The 16326-nt window shown below is 40.0% G+C and overlaps 1 protein-coding gene across 1 annotated transcript in view; it reads left to right on the top strand.

Annotated features, from left to right (window-relative positions):
- Nucleotides 1-14312, top strand: part of pappa2 (pappalysin 2) — a 66692-nt gene extending 52380 nt beyond the window's left edge. The window contains exons 23-27 of the mRNA XM_088429453.1: nt 1674-1806; nt 2498-2619; nt 6337-6408; nt 9192-9290; nt 13760-14312. Coding sequence (XP_088285579.1) covers nt 1674-1806; nt 2498-2619; nt 6337-6408; nt 9192-9290; nt 13760-13873 — 540 coding nt within the window. The 3' untranslated portion in view covers nt 13874-14312. The remainder of the gene's footprint in view (nt 1-1673; nt 1807-2497; nt 2620-6336; nt 6409-9191; nt 9291-13759) is intronic.
- The last annotated feature ends 2014 nt before the right edge of the window (nt 14313-16326 follow it).

The raw sequence follows: 16326 nt of genomic DNA, 5'->3' as shown, positions 1-16326 counted from the left end.
CAGTTTCCCAGTGGGTTCTGCATCGCCGCCTGGTCGATAGGGGTTCTCAGGAAATGACATAACCCCTGGTGAGACACATCATGCTTCCCTGTCGTCTGTTTTGTTATCGGACATCAATAGGACTAGTTGCCACCATTCCAGCTCAGCTCAGTGCCGGCACTGCTTAACTCAAACAGTTTCCAAAGCTTACCCGAAAATGGTTGAAAAAAAACATATGCCGGTCATTGCCTCTCCCATTCAGCAGTTCCTCACAACCAGGCCCACCCTGCCACTTAATTAACAGTAAAGTCAACCTCAACCTGTTTGGATGCAAATGTTTGAGGTTGACATGCAATCACAAGTTAACAGTTGTCCAAAATTGCTTCATAAATTTAGGGGTCAGTGTCATAGCCTTCTGGGAATACCAACCCGGGGTAAGGGAGCATCAAGGAGTGACAGCTGAGGAGTAGTTAGGGAGGCTTGAGCGAAAGGTGTGGCTGCCTTAGTGATGTTTTAACAGCCAGATGATCTTGGCAAGATGGCTTGATTGCCAGTCCAAGACTTCCTCCGCTCTACCAAGGCGATCCAAGGCGACTGGATCCATGACTGGCTAGATTGTAATATGTGAATCAGAGACTTGACCCAAGAGCATGCAGAAGCAGACAAGAGTACTGTTCAATTGGTTTATTTGAGACAGGTGGCAGACAGACTGAGTCGATCCAAGGCAGGATCTCCAATCAGGGGCAGGCCATTCTTAGTCAGGCAGGCAGAGCGGGTCTTCTTACAGGGCAAGTGTGAGTTCGGGTTGCTGGGGGCAGGCAGGGTGAAGAGCCGTAGGGTCAGTCCAAGAAGGAACGCTGAAGGAGAGGCGGGTTTATTTACTGGGTGAACGATTGGTTGCATCTGGTGATGGTTAGACTGATTGAATGGACTGACAGTTAGATGAAACAGAGTGAACTGGCTATAACTGGCAGAGAGTGACTGTTTGTTTCTCAGTAATCAAGGTTAATTCCACTCAAATATGATCTGATCTTAATTTATCAGTAATTAATACTGAAAATGCTTTATTTATCAAAGAGGATGGTACCAAAAATGTGCTATTTGATTGATTTTGTCTTTTCCATGTACTGTTTATCTTATTGATTTTCAATTTCATGACTCTTCAAATATCAATGAGCTCGAAGACATCTATTATAATATACATCTTTTGTAATGTAGATGCAAATGAAGTCTATTGTAGCCTTCCCTTTTTGTTCCAGGTTTTTATTTGTAAGTGGAACCTCCTATCATAAATTCTTTTTGTCGCAACTTTCTCCCTAAGTCAGTTGAAATAAACAGCAAGGATCATTTCTATTTGGCCTCTACAAATTCAGAATGCAATACGTTTATTTAATTATTATACCTAATATTAACCATATTCCTCGAGAGACTTCTTCCATGGAAAATAACTGAAAATCAAAATCTTTTCAAAAGAGAATCAAACTTTTTACATGATGATAAGTTTTTAAGTATTGTTACTCTTCTAGCGCTAATGATGAATCATCATTAGATGTGAAGGTACTGGACATCAAAGTCTTTCTTCAAGGCTACTCTTAAAACTCATGATATTCTATTTTCTGTAAAAAACAAAACAAAGCAAAAACAAACAAAAAAAACAACAACTGAATATTGTGTTGAACTTTTCTTACTTCCAGAGTGTGATTCGCTGCACTAAGGATGGTGAATGGACTGCCCAGTTTAGCGTTTGCTCCAGGCTCCAAGGATCCTGCTCTGCTCCTCCGGATTTAAATTCTGTTGTGTATACCTGTGATGGGGGAATGGGCATTGGTGAGTAAAATTAACAATGCAATGACTCTGTTACAGTAAAGTACAATACATTCAGCTTTGAGTTATCTGGTTTTGTTCGCCGAGAGACTTATTTCACTTGGCGCGGGTGGTGTAGCCAAAACCTTCTTTGTGGGATGTCTAGGGTGACCCCACTTACCTCATCTCATTGAGTTGGGAACATTTCCGAGTTTTGACAAAGGCAGCAGATGCTCGTTGACGTCATTGTTTCATCAACATGTTCAAAAATTTCCTTGTGGCAAGAAAAAACATTTAAGATGGTTTCAGAACAATTAAGACCGTTGCTGAATGTCTTAATCCCATTGCAAGTACAATTTAATGAAACCTTACAACCTCCATAGGCACTCGTAAATGTACGCCCCTTTGCTAGAAAGAAGATTAAGGTGTAGTAAAGATGATGCACATTCTGAATAATGAGCAATATTTTGCCATGATTAATTTTCTAGATAATGTGTTTTCCTTGACTATTTCTTTGCGTTTCTGTCCTATGTGATAGTCTAAATCATCATGCACTGAATGTTTTTTGATTCACACACTTGAAATGAATGAACACAACTAAGTATATATTACTTTACAATGTTACTTTAGTAGTGACAGTTTAAGTAAACCACAGAGTTTAGTTTTTTAACTGAATCAAAACAAGTAAATTAGCTGTCACATGTTTTCCGTGTAGGGGCTATTTGTTACCCTACATGCATTTTGACCCCGGATACGGATCTTCATGACCCAGTGGTTCTGCTCAATGGGTCTACAGTTGGTTCTTTAAAACACTGGATGCTTCCCATCAAAGTTCAGGTGAGATGTACATGAATAATGCTCATGATTTAGATCGGGGTTCCTCAACCTTTTCATCACTGTGGACCGCTCAACGCTTGAAGAGATTTGTATTGAGGATCAGGAGGGTGGACATCAATGACTACTTTCAATTGAAGCCGCACCATCCTTCCTCACTGCAAAATGTAATATCAACAGCGGCCAGAGGTGGCACCATAAAGCAAAGATAAAACCAAACAGAGCACAAACGAAATGTCTCAGGATAAACTAAATTAGTTCCAAAACATCATTATTTCAAGTGCGGCACATGCGACCCGATACCAATTGATCCACAGACTGGTACCGTGTCGCGAACTGGCGGTTGGGGACCTCTGATTCAGATGACAATTTTCGCTATAACATTATTTATTCAAATAATATTTCGAATCTGTTCTCCAACTGTGGAAATATTTGCATCTGAGATCCTTTAGGATCAGCCTTAAAATATTCCAAAAGGGATTTAAAAGCAGGGAAGCAGGAGAAGCTAGGCAGAGATACAAGGCAATGAACACAGCAATTTATTTAAAAAAACACTAAAAGGTAGTAATGGGTCTTGTGTTACAATATTCAGTGATTGATCCCTAACCCCTTGCAGACAACTTGACTCAGTTGACGAGGGAGCACCGACAATGTGATGGGCTCTGTTGTAGGACTTCCAGGTGAAATGGGCTGTTTCACCAGCCACCATACATATTGCGCCAGAGCTCAGGCGGGCTGGTGCATCTGTTCACCATATCTTTGGCGCTGGAGGTCCACCCGGAAGAAAGGTCCAACCAAATTTATGCATGAGGCTGGTGGGGGCAAAAAACTAACATAGTCAATAGTGTTATCTAGCTCCAGTAACAGCCCCCCCCCAAAAAAAAAAAAAAAATTGGAGATGGGGGATGGGACACAGCAAAAGGCAACCTCCTTGCCCTGATCTCGCTACAGTCGTCAATTGGGTAAAGTGTTTTAATAAGACACACCATGTGTTTTATTTGTTTTATTTGGACAATCGTAATAACTTAATATTATGAACTGTTATGACCACATTATGTTAGTTTGTCGGTCTAGGAGTGTAATAAATGCTGCAACAGCCTGGCATCATCATTCCCCCTATGGCTTTTCTGGATTTATTGACCTGTTTTCCAGCAAGAATGAGATTTAATATGGTTATTAGCTGACTTGAGCCGCGAGTCGAATGTGGAGTCAAAGGTCAAAGTAGAATGTGTTCTTATTCTGTGGTTGAACAGTCATAATTTTAATTGGTCTGCTGCCCAGGTCAGCTTGTAATATTTGAAAACCACTGGCAGCTTTTGTAAAAAGTGGTTGTTTTGTTTCCCTTTTGCCATGTAACCAATCTGGATTGTCATGAAAGCTGAGGCATTGAAAAACACTGAAGAAATAAATCCATCAGAATAAATAATGCACTTAAACAGTTGGCGGTCCAAACAACATCATGTAGTAAAATTAGTTACTTGCTGTTGTTTATGGATTGATAATTCCGTGTAAACATGTTAACTCTTTCACCTGCACTCCTTACATTAGTTGGGATGTTCTTTACCCAAGTGACAACTGTTGTGAGATCAGAGCGTGGATAGTTGCCCTTCGCTGTTTCTACCCCCACCGGCAGTCATTCATGTCGGCTTGTTCAAGTGCACACCCAAGTGCACTTGCAATAAGGCAATAAGTGGACATTCTGCGCAAATGCTCTAAAATGAATGCATACTATATCGAATTAGAGGTATATATAATCGTTTTAAGGCTTGTAATTTGTTGAAAAGCCTAGTACTTATGTCACCTTCAAATTAATGTCATTCAAACAGATAGGTGGAAAAATTAGTCGCTTTTGAATTGACCCCCCCCCAATATGTGGGGTGAAAATGAGGGAAAAAAAAACTCGTACATGGGGAAATACAGTATGTAACCACTAGTCAGAGGTAGACTTATAATCGTGTTTTGTAAAAATCACCCAAACTGCAGTAAATTGAAAAAAAAAAGGGGGGGGGGGGTTGACTTATAAGCAAGGTCGACTTGTATTTGGAGAAATATGGTACTTTGAAACTAAAATCTGTGCTCGCTGCAACATTGCGATAGGCTTGAAGCACAGTGGTAAAAGGTTTTACACAATTTGTACGCAGCTAGATTCTTCTGCAGGGTTGCAGACATACTGAAAAAAAATAACTCAACTCTCCATTCAGCAGACCAACAAATGTTGTCTTGTTTCATCTTGTTGCAAGCCTAAATAACTGGTGGCCTGCCGACTCCATGAAATTTGACCATCAATGTTATTAGTGTACCAGTAATGAGGGCACTGAGAATATTTGAAAAAAGAATCATCTGTATTTTCCTGTAATTAATCAAAAATACCGCTTCCACGTTATATATCATTTATAGTGACTGAGCACTAAAATGATGAAAAGCATTAAATTACAGTAGATTTTTTTTGCCCCTTTCAACATTCTCACACTCACTGAATAAAAATACAATATGATTTTAACATTCAAAAATGCCCTAACTTTTATCAGCTCTTCTGACCAAATAATTAGCAGTAGGGTTAAACAGCCTATTACACTCCCAGTGTGTATTTGTAAGTGTGCCCAAATGTTTTCGTATTACTGGAAGTAGATGCATAATGCAAAAGGAAAGGTTGCAGTTCACATCAAAATTTGAGGAAAGACACACACTCACACAATGAACACATTTTTTGGACTTCCAGATTCTGCTTCAAAGTTGGATCAAGTTACACAGCATCATATCTCATGAATAAATTTTAAGTGAATGCTGTCAACATTGATTTTTATCCTTCCTTTTGGGTGGTCGGTCAGCCTGCCAGACTTTCAGTGAATCTGACCTTACCAAGGTCAAATAGTTGGATAGAGGTTTGGTTGCTTACAGCCTAGGCCTGACTCTGCCTTGTGATTTCAGGGCATTGTGTTATCTCAAATATCTAATCTCACATCCTGGCCCACAAGGGGATTTACTTTTCTGCTTGCTGTAGACAAAACACCTTGTCTTATGCTTCATAAACATTTGTGATTTGAGGTCTGTAAATGTTTTTATTTTGTTCCAAGGTTGCTTTAAAAAAAAAGGTAATTGCAAATGAATTCAAATCACCATAATGAAGATATCATTATTCCTTCCATCTAGCCATACATTTGGCTTATTGGAGGCCAGCTTTCTGGCATAGCACAAAGTATATGTCTCGGTAGTAACTGATAAATGAATTGAAAGTTAAGTCTGCTCAATCAAAGGCGTGGCCCAGAACTTCACTCTTAAACAAGAGGCCTCAATCTACTCTTTTTCAAAATACTCGGATGTGCTTCTTCACATGCTGACAACTTCACAGCATCACACGGCAACACATCAGCAATGTGCTCCAGGTCAAGAGAATGAGGAGATGGTCCAGGAAACATTATTGCAAATGGAACAGATGAGATTCACAGGCATCTCTGTGCCTTGGCTGGACAGATTTTACAGTTTGGTGGTGATTGTAAAGGCCAATGAACAACAGGGGCCCTAGAAAATAATCAGTTCAATTTGCAGCCTTGACGTAAAGGGGCTCTTTTGGAGGAATATCTAAGCACTCCTGTTTTCATGTAAATCAAACTGTTTTGGGGCTGTGGAAAATTTTTACCTTTCACTTGGCAAACACTTTGACCATTACATAACTTGATTTAGGATTGCTCAGTTTTTCTTATGTTGTGCTTTGATTTCCAGGCAATTGTCTGCACAGGGATGATGAAGTGGTACCCAGCCCCTGAAAATATTCATTGCATTCAGTCATGTGAGGTAAGGGTCAAAAGAGCTGTGTAATATTACATCAGTACTTGCTTGTGTGCGTGTGTGTGTGTGTGTGTGTGTGTGTGTGTGTGTGTGTGTGTGTGCGTGTGTGTGTATGTGTATAGTATTTTCCCTCAACCTTTGATTCCTGTTCATTAAACCCTGTACTATGTATTTATGAAGGCCAACACCACAGGCATCAATGTCACTCATGTTTTTGAGACCAATAAGATTCAAAAGATGAAGATCAGCACCTCCAAATAGTCCTCAGCCGGAAAAAGGTGGAATGCCCTCTCCGGGTTGAGGGATGAGGTCCTGCCACAAGTGGAGGAGTTCAAGTATCTTGGAGTTTTGTTCACAAGTGAGGTTAGAATGGGACGGGAGATCGACAACTGGATCGGCGCAGTGGCTGTTGTAATGCGGACTCTGCACCCATTTGTTGTGCTAAAGAAAGAACTGAGCGGAAAGGTTAAGCTCTCCATTTTCCGGTCAATCTACGCTCCTGCCCTCACCTATGGTCACGACCTGTGGGTCACGACTGAAAGAACGAGATCCCGATAATAATGAGTTTCCACCGCAGGGTTTCCGGGATCTCTGTTAGGGATAGATTGAGAAGCTCAGTTATCCTGGAGGGACTCAGTGTCTGCTGCTCCTCCGCGTTGAGAAAAGCCATTTGCGGTGGTTCAGGTATCTGGTTAGGATTGCCTCCCGAACGCCTCCCTAGTGAGGTGTTCCTGGCATGTCCCACCGGGAGGAGTCACTGGGGATGAACCAGGACACACTGGAGAGACTATGTCTCTCACCTGGCCTGGGAACGCACGGGGATCCCCCCCCTCAGCAACTGGACAAATTGGTCGGTTAGCGGGAGGTCTGGGCTTCCCTGCTCAAGCTGCTTCCCCCGCAACCTGATCCCTGGATAAGCGGATAATGGATGGAAGATTCAAGAGTTAACTTTGATTAAAACAAAAAGCTATATTGCGGAGAGACGTGCGCTAAAAGTTTCCTGCATGACAGAAACTCGAGTTAACTATAAACGCATTCGCCACGGACACTCTGCGGACATCAAACTACAGCAGTACACATGTACATAAATCCTAAATGATTCAAATGTATACAGTAAATTTACTGTTGTCACATCCCTTTGCCTGTTGTCTAATGGAGAGCCACGGTTATGTTAGTGGCGTCTGAAAGTCTGATGCTGAGTACACATTGAACGCAAAAATTTGCGTCGCTACGCTCATTCGTGGGGCTTTATGTCGCTGTTGTACTTTTTGTCCACTTTTTTGTCACGAGAGAAGAGGAGAGGAGAGGAGAGGAGAGGAGAGGGGAGTGGAGCGAGCTTGCTGTGCACTTTACAGTAGATCCGGAAAGAAGAGCATCGCTGAGAACTTTCACTTTTCTGGGATGAAGCAGAGAACAATATTTTCCTCCTCCTCCGCTCCTGATGCGACCATCGACAATTTAGGGCAGGAGTTGTAATCTACTACCAGACCGATCTTCTCACTAATTAAATATGTGTACAGCAGTAATATTTGTCTTTCCCATGTATAGCATAGATACTTTTCATTTTTTAAAAATTCAGGTACCCAAATTTTACATGCATGAAAATTCCGTTTGACGCTACTTTGCGTTTTTTTACTTATTGCGGGGGTTCCATTAACTGTGAAAAATGAGGGAACATTGTACATATGAGGATGACAGTGCAAAACTGGGTGAATGTCTTTTCAGAGCTGACTTAGATTTTCTGGCCAAGAAATACAACAAATATTTATAGTTTTCACAGAGATAGTATTTCACGGATCTGATGTTTGTGGTTCATTTTGAAATTCCAAATACTTTTTGCAACAAAACATAACATGTTTGCTATTAGTATGAAGATGTAAACACAACTGAACAATCAAGCATTGACTTAAATGATGAAGGAACGCAATATTACAATCTAATCTAACAAGAGGTGAACAGAACTGAACCGTCAAATTCAAACTTTATTGCTGAATGAAATATCAATATAAAGGTCATTTGACACATTTATTCTTCGACAGATGTATTTGCCCCAATAAGAGTTCCAAACATTATAAAAAAAACACACCAAGAGAATTGCTTTTTATTTTATTTGACTTATTTATTTTTTGGTGTCCGGCATTAATAACTGTGTTATTCATTGGAAAGTAAAACAACTTCATTCTTATCTAATTTGCAGTATGAACCCCTCTAAAATCCCATATTGCTTGGCTCTCATTTGTTTGGTTCAGAAAATCCTGGAACTAACACTGGAAAACAAACTTTTGATGAAATACTTTCTCCGTAACAGCCGGCAAACTTTTTCCTCTTTCATGTTGCAGGAAATGTTGTGAGGAAAAACATTTCCCTAAAACCTGGTCTTTCATAACACAAATTATTACAGACCACATATGTTTGTCATATATTTAGCTTTTTTTTTTTTTAATCATTGACTGTAAATGTCAGCCAAGTCATGAGCCACTGTGTAACTTAGAGCTAGCTACTAAAAGCTTTTCTAAATACCGTATGTAGCTCCCTGATTGTCAGAATATCTACATGTATTATTCTTGCCAGTTTTGATGATTTTCAGTGTGTCTGGAGAGAAACTTAAAATGTACACGTAGCCTTGACTATTTGTTATTAGCTTTATTCTGCAATCATAACAAATAGTACTCTCGATTATGGATTGTAGTCTGCTCGGGAAACGAACAGAATAAGAATCTCACTGTGTGGTGTAGTGCTACTCATGTGACAATAAAATCTCTTTGACTCTTTGAATAACTTGTGCACAGCCTTTTGGTGGGGATGGCTGGTGTGATACCATCAACAATCGGGCCTATTGCCAGTATGATGGAGGAGATTGCTGTCCTTCCACACTATCCTTCGGAAAGGTAAAACATGTTTCCTGTGCTCTTAATTCCAATAGACATAAAGTATCTATGCTCACCTGTAACCACATAACTGAAAACCAGACCAATTTTCTCTACATATGTTTGAATAACATTAATTCAAAATGGGAAATAAGTAATATCCTGTCATTTACATGGCAAATTACAAAATACACAATACATAAAAAATTAATACCATATTTCTCTGAGTACAAGTCATATAGGGCCTCTGTGGTCAACGAGGCTGCGGGGGTCATTTTTCCCATGGACTTTGACGCATTATTTAAAGGAAAAGACGGCCTGACTAGTCTCCTTCAGCCCTTGGATGTGCGCTTGAAAATGCCTGCACGGATGATGGCATGTGGGGGGAGAAACAGCAAAGGGCAATGTTCCACGCTCCGATATCACAATACGCAGTTGTCACTTGGGTAAAGAAAGCTTGGCATAATATCCCAAGATCAGCAAATAATTTCCGAAGACCTCCATTTCAAACGCACTGGATGAGTCCGAAGATGACTTACCCGCGGAAGAGTAATGAGGATATTTGCTAAATGACGAAGAGGTTGCAGAGGTTGTGCGGAAGTTAAATGGGAGGAGCTATTTGGCGTGTCACATGGTGATAATGTCTTTTCGGCCTTTTCAACAAATGAATTTTTAGCTGTGTCAAAAAAATAAAAGCATTTAAACTTCAAATTATTTTATTGTTTCAACATTAGTTTCAGCATTTGTGTCCACTCGCATGCGTACATTATCTCGCACTTGTCTCGTTTCCGCCTCCCCCCATAACCGCAATAGTATATTATTTGTTATAAGATAAAGAAATGAATCTTAAAGTACCATAATTTCGTCATTTTAATAACACACACCATGTGTTATAATTGGACAGTCATGATCTACTGCATGTAACCACTAAAGTCAGGGATAGACTTATCGCGTTTTTGTAAAATTCACCCAAAATGAAGTAAAAAAAGGTTGACTCGACTTATCAGCGAGTTCTACTTGTACTTTGAGAAATACGTTATTCTTCTTGAACGAACAGCCTAAAAGTGTTTCCATGGTACGCTTCTTGTAATAGAGATGGCACATACAAGTAGAGGCTGAATTGCAAGCCAAATTCCTCCTTGTTTATAGTCAAGGTTGTTTGTAGAACTGCATCTCTGGCATCAGAGCTGTGCTGATGGGCAAGAGACAACCCGAAAGCAAACAAGCAGCCATCTCCACTACTTTGCCCTGAATCCAGTTAAAGACTCCATCTATTTAGTCTGTCTTCTTCAGCTCATATGGTAAATAAGCAGGTTTTCACCACCTCACCTCTGCTACCATCGTATTGCAGATGGATCCAGTTATAGCTCACTTAGATTACCATGGATTCAACCAATAGGCAAAAGCAATTTTATGTGCGTGAAAACTTAGACAATTTTAAAATATTCCCTCCAGCATGGTATTTAGTATCATTTGAATCACAATCATTATTTTTGCTTCATTTTGATTTTAGGATAGCAGTACACAAAAACTACAAAACCAGTACACTTTGTGAAGGAGTAACACTAACAGCGGATCAGTGCCATGTATTCATCAGGTTTGAATCAAATGATTTGTGCTCTTGCCAGTGCAAGTGCTCAAGCATGGCAAACCTTTGCTCTTGTATGACTCAATTCGGTGGACTATGACACAGTCCATTTTTTCAAGTGAACATTGATTAAAGTTTTACCCACGTGTTGCATGATTAAAAAACAAACGCAAAATGAGATACGTACTGCGGAAGGGTGGAAATGTGGAGTCGACATTTTTAAAAGGCAAACCCGTTTGAGCATATTTGCAAGCATGTTCATATTTATCTAAATATTGTAAGCATATCTGGACTATGAGCTCCAACTTTTTCCATTGTTTCAAACCCTTTGGCTTTTAATGTAATGGTTATTTAAATGAACTTTGCACTTAACCTTTTTACTCCCATTGGGACAATGCATCCCTGCGCTTTTCAAAAATGGCAGTGGATATAGGAATGGTAGCAATAATATGAAATGGCATCTCGACGGTTCATTACATACTGTACCTATCTCCAGGTTCTATTGGTATTTAGCAACTTTTCCATACACAACAAGCCAGTGCCGGGTTCACTGTCAGCAAGGTAGCTTGCGTTGTACAATTAACCATTTAGTACTGTAGAAATATATTGATATATGTGTGTTACTTTAGATTACACAGATTACTATGTATTGCAGGGGTTTGGTGATCATTTTCACTTCTCTGACACGTTTATGTTTTAATTTATTATTATTATTATTATAAAATACTGATGGGACAAAAAATCCCAGGGCCTGTAACCTAATCAATGGAAGTGGGACTTTTTAAACCATTTTTCCAAGTATCCTAGACTTATAAACAAGTAATATATGCCATAATTTTTTTTTCTGTGAACAAAAAAAAAAGAATCGGTAGTGGAAGGGTTAAAGTAGTCACAATGATTTGTGCATCTGCAGGTGAAAGAAACACAATTTTTTTTTAGCATTTGACCTATATTAAATCAATATGTTCAAAAATTAAGTAAGTAAACTTTGTTTTCTGTAATGGGGGGGGGGGGGGGGGGGGGTATTTTTATGTCTACTCTCCGTGATTCCCATTACATAATAATCATTGCAATCCGGTGACATTTAGAATCAAATGTGCAGCTGAGCTGCCGCAATCATTTGTAACAGAGGTGAGGAAAAAGTACCAAAATGGTCAAAGAAAAAAACAAAACAAAAGGAAAACAAAAACCTGCTTTTAAAATACTTCCCACTGCTTGCCTCACTTTTTTTTATTACATCCCCCTCTTCATTCTCCTTTTCTTCACTTCCTTTTCATCTTCCTCTCCATCCCTCTTTCCAAGAGCAAATGTTTACAGACTTCTTCGCTGGGCACCAGAGTTTGTTTTACAACCTGTGGTGGTGGCTCGCTTCCTAGACAGAGCTGGCAGCTCTTGTTGTTGATTCTTAACATGTGTTCATGGGTTCATTTCCACCCATGACAAAATGTTCCTCTCCGCTGCTTCCAGAAGACCCTGAATGTTTTGTTTTGTTCAAAGGCCAGATTCAACCAAGTGACACCAAATGCCTCGTTTTCATAGATGCCGCCCAGTTGGCGTACAAATGGGAGCATCATTTTTCTGCTTGGGCGTATCGTTTGTCTTCCTTTGTTTCTTCATTCCTTTCCTCCTTCCCTCCACCCACCCATCCACCCACCCAAACCCATCTATCCATTAGTGCTGGGTGATATCAATTTATTGTGCAATACGCATATTGCAATACAACATTCGGTTTCCAATATATTGCATATCAGTTTTTAAACACCTTATTTTCATTTATTTATTTAATTTTTTTATCCGCTCCGGGGTAGCTTTTGTATCATGATTTTTGTCATATTATGAATCCTGTTTTACATCTAAATCATTCCAAGCGGTTCAAAAACACCACATTAAATGTTACCGTACATTCATTACCTTTTGAGTGAGGTGATGTTCCAAAGAAAAAGTGACAGCAGAGGAGGAGGGCAAACAGAAAGACAAAAGAAGATGATATGATATATGATAAGAAGACAACATTTACTTCGTTTCTGCCGTTGTAGTCATATCTCAGGTTTCCATCTCCTGTTCAGGCCGTCCGTAGTAAGCCCCTGTATGTGTTCCCAAGAAGCGCAATAATGTCTGACCACTCGTCAATGAGCAGCTATTTTAACGAGCAGTAGAATCTATAGCATCTGGAAATTTCATGAAAAAATGTTGAACTCTATCTTGGATATGTGTGCTTTGACCACCCTGGGAATGAGGGGAGCTGCCTCCATTGGCCTGGAGTCGCATGTCTTCCATTCCACAATGTCACACAAAATGCTCTATTCTATCTACACTATTCATGCAAAATACCAAAAAGAAAACTCCAACCTTTAGACTGCGCTTTGCACTAAATTTGCACTGGGCATGAAAACATGCACGGTGTCATTAAACCTGCAAAGACTGAGTCTTCGAAAGATATTGGTTCGTAAGTAGTACGTTTTGGCACACCAAAACTAAAAAAACGGAACATATATCAATAGTTAAACAAAAAAAAACTAGCATGCATAGACAATGGGCATTTCAATACCATTTTAATCTCATGTTGGTATTCCTCTATCATAAAACTTCAATAGTGCTTCAGCACATTTTGGAGATGTGCTTATAGCGTATGAGCTTAGAAGAATAATATTTTTAAAGCAATAATTATTAATTGAATCCTTGAAATGAATGTCAACTTTAAATAGGGGTTTTCGGCATCCATAACCACCGAAAATCGGTATCCGCTCTGAAAAAAGCATATTGGTCGATCATTAGTTTTTCTACAGTAGTAGGATGTCATAAGTCACATTCCCTGCATTGTTAAATAGCAAAAATGTCGACAATTGGAGATGTGTTTACTTTTGTTTGCCAAGTTCTGAAAATTATACTTGTTTCCTGACAGGTCATTCAATTTGGGGCAGACTGCAATCATGATGAGTGCACTTGCCGCGATCCGGATGCCAAGGAGAACCGGAGAAAAGCCAAGGACGCGGAGGGGGGAAGAGGAATCCCATAAGATAGAGGAACGCAAGCAAGTCAAGCAGTGTAACATAGGTCAAACTGTAGATAATATACACACAAATGTTTTGAGGTTAAAAACAAGGTGAATTGGAATGATTAATCACTTACAAAAAGCACCTACGTAGATAAATAAAAGGAAGAGCGCAAATAGTGTATTTTATGAACAAGATTTGTTTGTTTCATGGTATGAAGGAACTTAAAATGTAAGTTGTGGTGAAGCGTTTGACATGAAACAAATGGGGATTGCTGCTACTATTGTGTATTATTCAATTATCAAACATTTTAGAATGGTTTTAGCTCAACTAGGCCTTGTATTACAGACCATTAACTTTAGAAATGTTCAAACTAGCTTGTATTGACTAAAACAGTATGTCACAATTATGTAAATACTAGCTTCAGGTGAAAAAAATAGTTGGCAGTAACAATTATATTTTACATTTGAATAAAGGTAATGTTGACAAAAAAAAAATCCCAGCCTTCTGTTATTGTGTTAATCTAACTATAAAGTTGAACATTAAATAAATGTTGACTGCTGCACGGAATAAGCTTTTAGGCAAACGCAGGACACGAATGCATACCAACAAACATCAATCGTGACCCCAGGGTGACCACATTATCTCCGTGACCAGCAGTCAACATTTATTCTAACCTGTTCAAACTTTATAGTCTAGGATTAACACAATAAACCGAAGGCTTGCGGATTTCTTTTTTTTTTTTTTTTTTTTTTTGCTGCTAGCCTGTTGACATTGTCATTTGGGGCCCTCTCGTGGCTGCGACACTTTAGTTGGTTTGTCTTCTTCGTGGCGTGAAGATGTGTGGTTTCGCTTCATGAGGTGAGAATCATTTGTGATACCTCTGCTGTACTTACCATTTCTGGTGCTTCGTGTGGGATTTGTTGCCCTGTTTTGCTGTTTTGCTCTGCACTGTCATGTCGCGGCGTGGCAGTTAGGATTGCCGGCGTGATAGTGGACATAGCGGTGGGAGTGGTGGACACAGTTTCTGGAAGGCTCCAAGGGAGGGAGTGGGTGTGAGATTCCATATTTATTGGCGACAGGCAGACAGGAACAGAATGCAGGGAAAAAACGTGACAACAACGAAACTCCAAAAATGCAGACGGGCGGGTGACACGGCAACGAAAACTAACTGGCAGGTGGACAAACGGATACAGGGCGAACAAAAAGACTTACGATGTGAGACAAGCGACTGGCGATGTGTGACTTAAGACAATGATCGGACAACTAACTGAAACTTGCTGGGTCTAAAATAGACAGGACAATAATTAGACAAATACGAACATCTGGACGGAACGAGGGGTGAGGAAAGCTGATTCGCTGACACGCAGGGCTGAAACACACGGGCAACAGGTGGAACAAATCACGCAAGAAAACAAGACACGTGAACTAAAGAAACCCACAACTTGAAAACACAAAGAAACCCCCAAATCCGAAAACCCCCAACAGAAACAGTGGACCTCTCGCTTTTGTTGGTGTTTGCTTTGTGACGTCTTCCGTCAAACCATTAAGTAAGCATAATTGCCCTGCGAGCCAGCAGCGTGTCTCGAAGATGGAGGTTGAGATTTGGTCTTTTCGTTCTCGTTTGGATGGGGTGTCTGTACTGTTGTGTGAGTGGCGCCTTGGTGCCTTCTGGTGAGCCTTCTTCTTTTGTACCGGACGTGTACAAGGATGTGAACACTGCTTCTCTGACTGCTTCTGAGGCATGCTTTGGTGGTTCCGTGTTGGACTCTCCTTCTAGAGCAGTGGCCCCCAACCACTGGTCCGTGGCCCGGTACTGGTCCATGGATCAACTGGTACTAGGCCGCACCCGAAATAATGTTATGGAATTGATTTAGTCTAACAGTTCGTTCATTTGTGCTTTGTTTGGCTTGATCTTTGTTTTTTGGCGCCACCTCTGGTCACTGTTAACATTACATTTTGTAGTGAGAAGGATGGTGTGGTTTTGAGAGCAGTCAGTCGGTGATGCACACATTGTTTTGTCTCTGTGAAATCTGGCCCACGACTGTAAGTTGTACATTCTTTGTAAGAATGTTGCTGTATGATAATATGCTCAATATTAGTTTATTTGTTGATCCAACAACTTGTAACTGAGGATAACATGCAAGCTAATATTAGTTCTTATCTTCATCATGTCATATAGTGCTGCCATGTATGCTGCCATGTATGCCTTTAGCTCGTTGGCATTTTTGTTCATGCCGGGTATTTCTCTTGAAATCCCTTTCAATTCCTTCAAATCAATAGCTTTTGTAATTCAATTATATGATTGCCTCCATGTAATTTAAGTACATTTTTGTACAGTTTGAGACCCCACAGTCCGCAGTAAAAATCACAACCTCCCCTGCCTCTGAAAGGGACTCATCAATTGGGAAGGAGGATGACTTGGACTCAACGATGGAAATTTTGAGGAATGCATCGCAGGAGCTTCAGGTGGAAA

Source organism: Hippichthys cyanospilos, chromosome 12 (assembly GCF_059441005.1).
Source record: "Hippichthys cyanospilos isolate Australia breed blue-spotted pipefish chromosome 12, RoL_Hcya_1.0, whole genome shotgun sequence".
Classification (NCBI taxonomy): domain Eukaryota; kingdom Metazoa; phylum Chordata; class Actinopteri; order Syngnathiformes; family Syngnathidae; genus Hippichthys; species Hippichthys cyanospilos.
The sequence above is the reverse complement of the archived record's forward strand: the minus strand, read 5'-3'. Positions and strand labels throughout refer to the sequence as shown.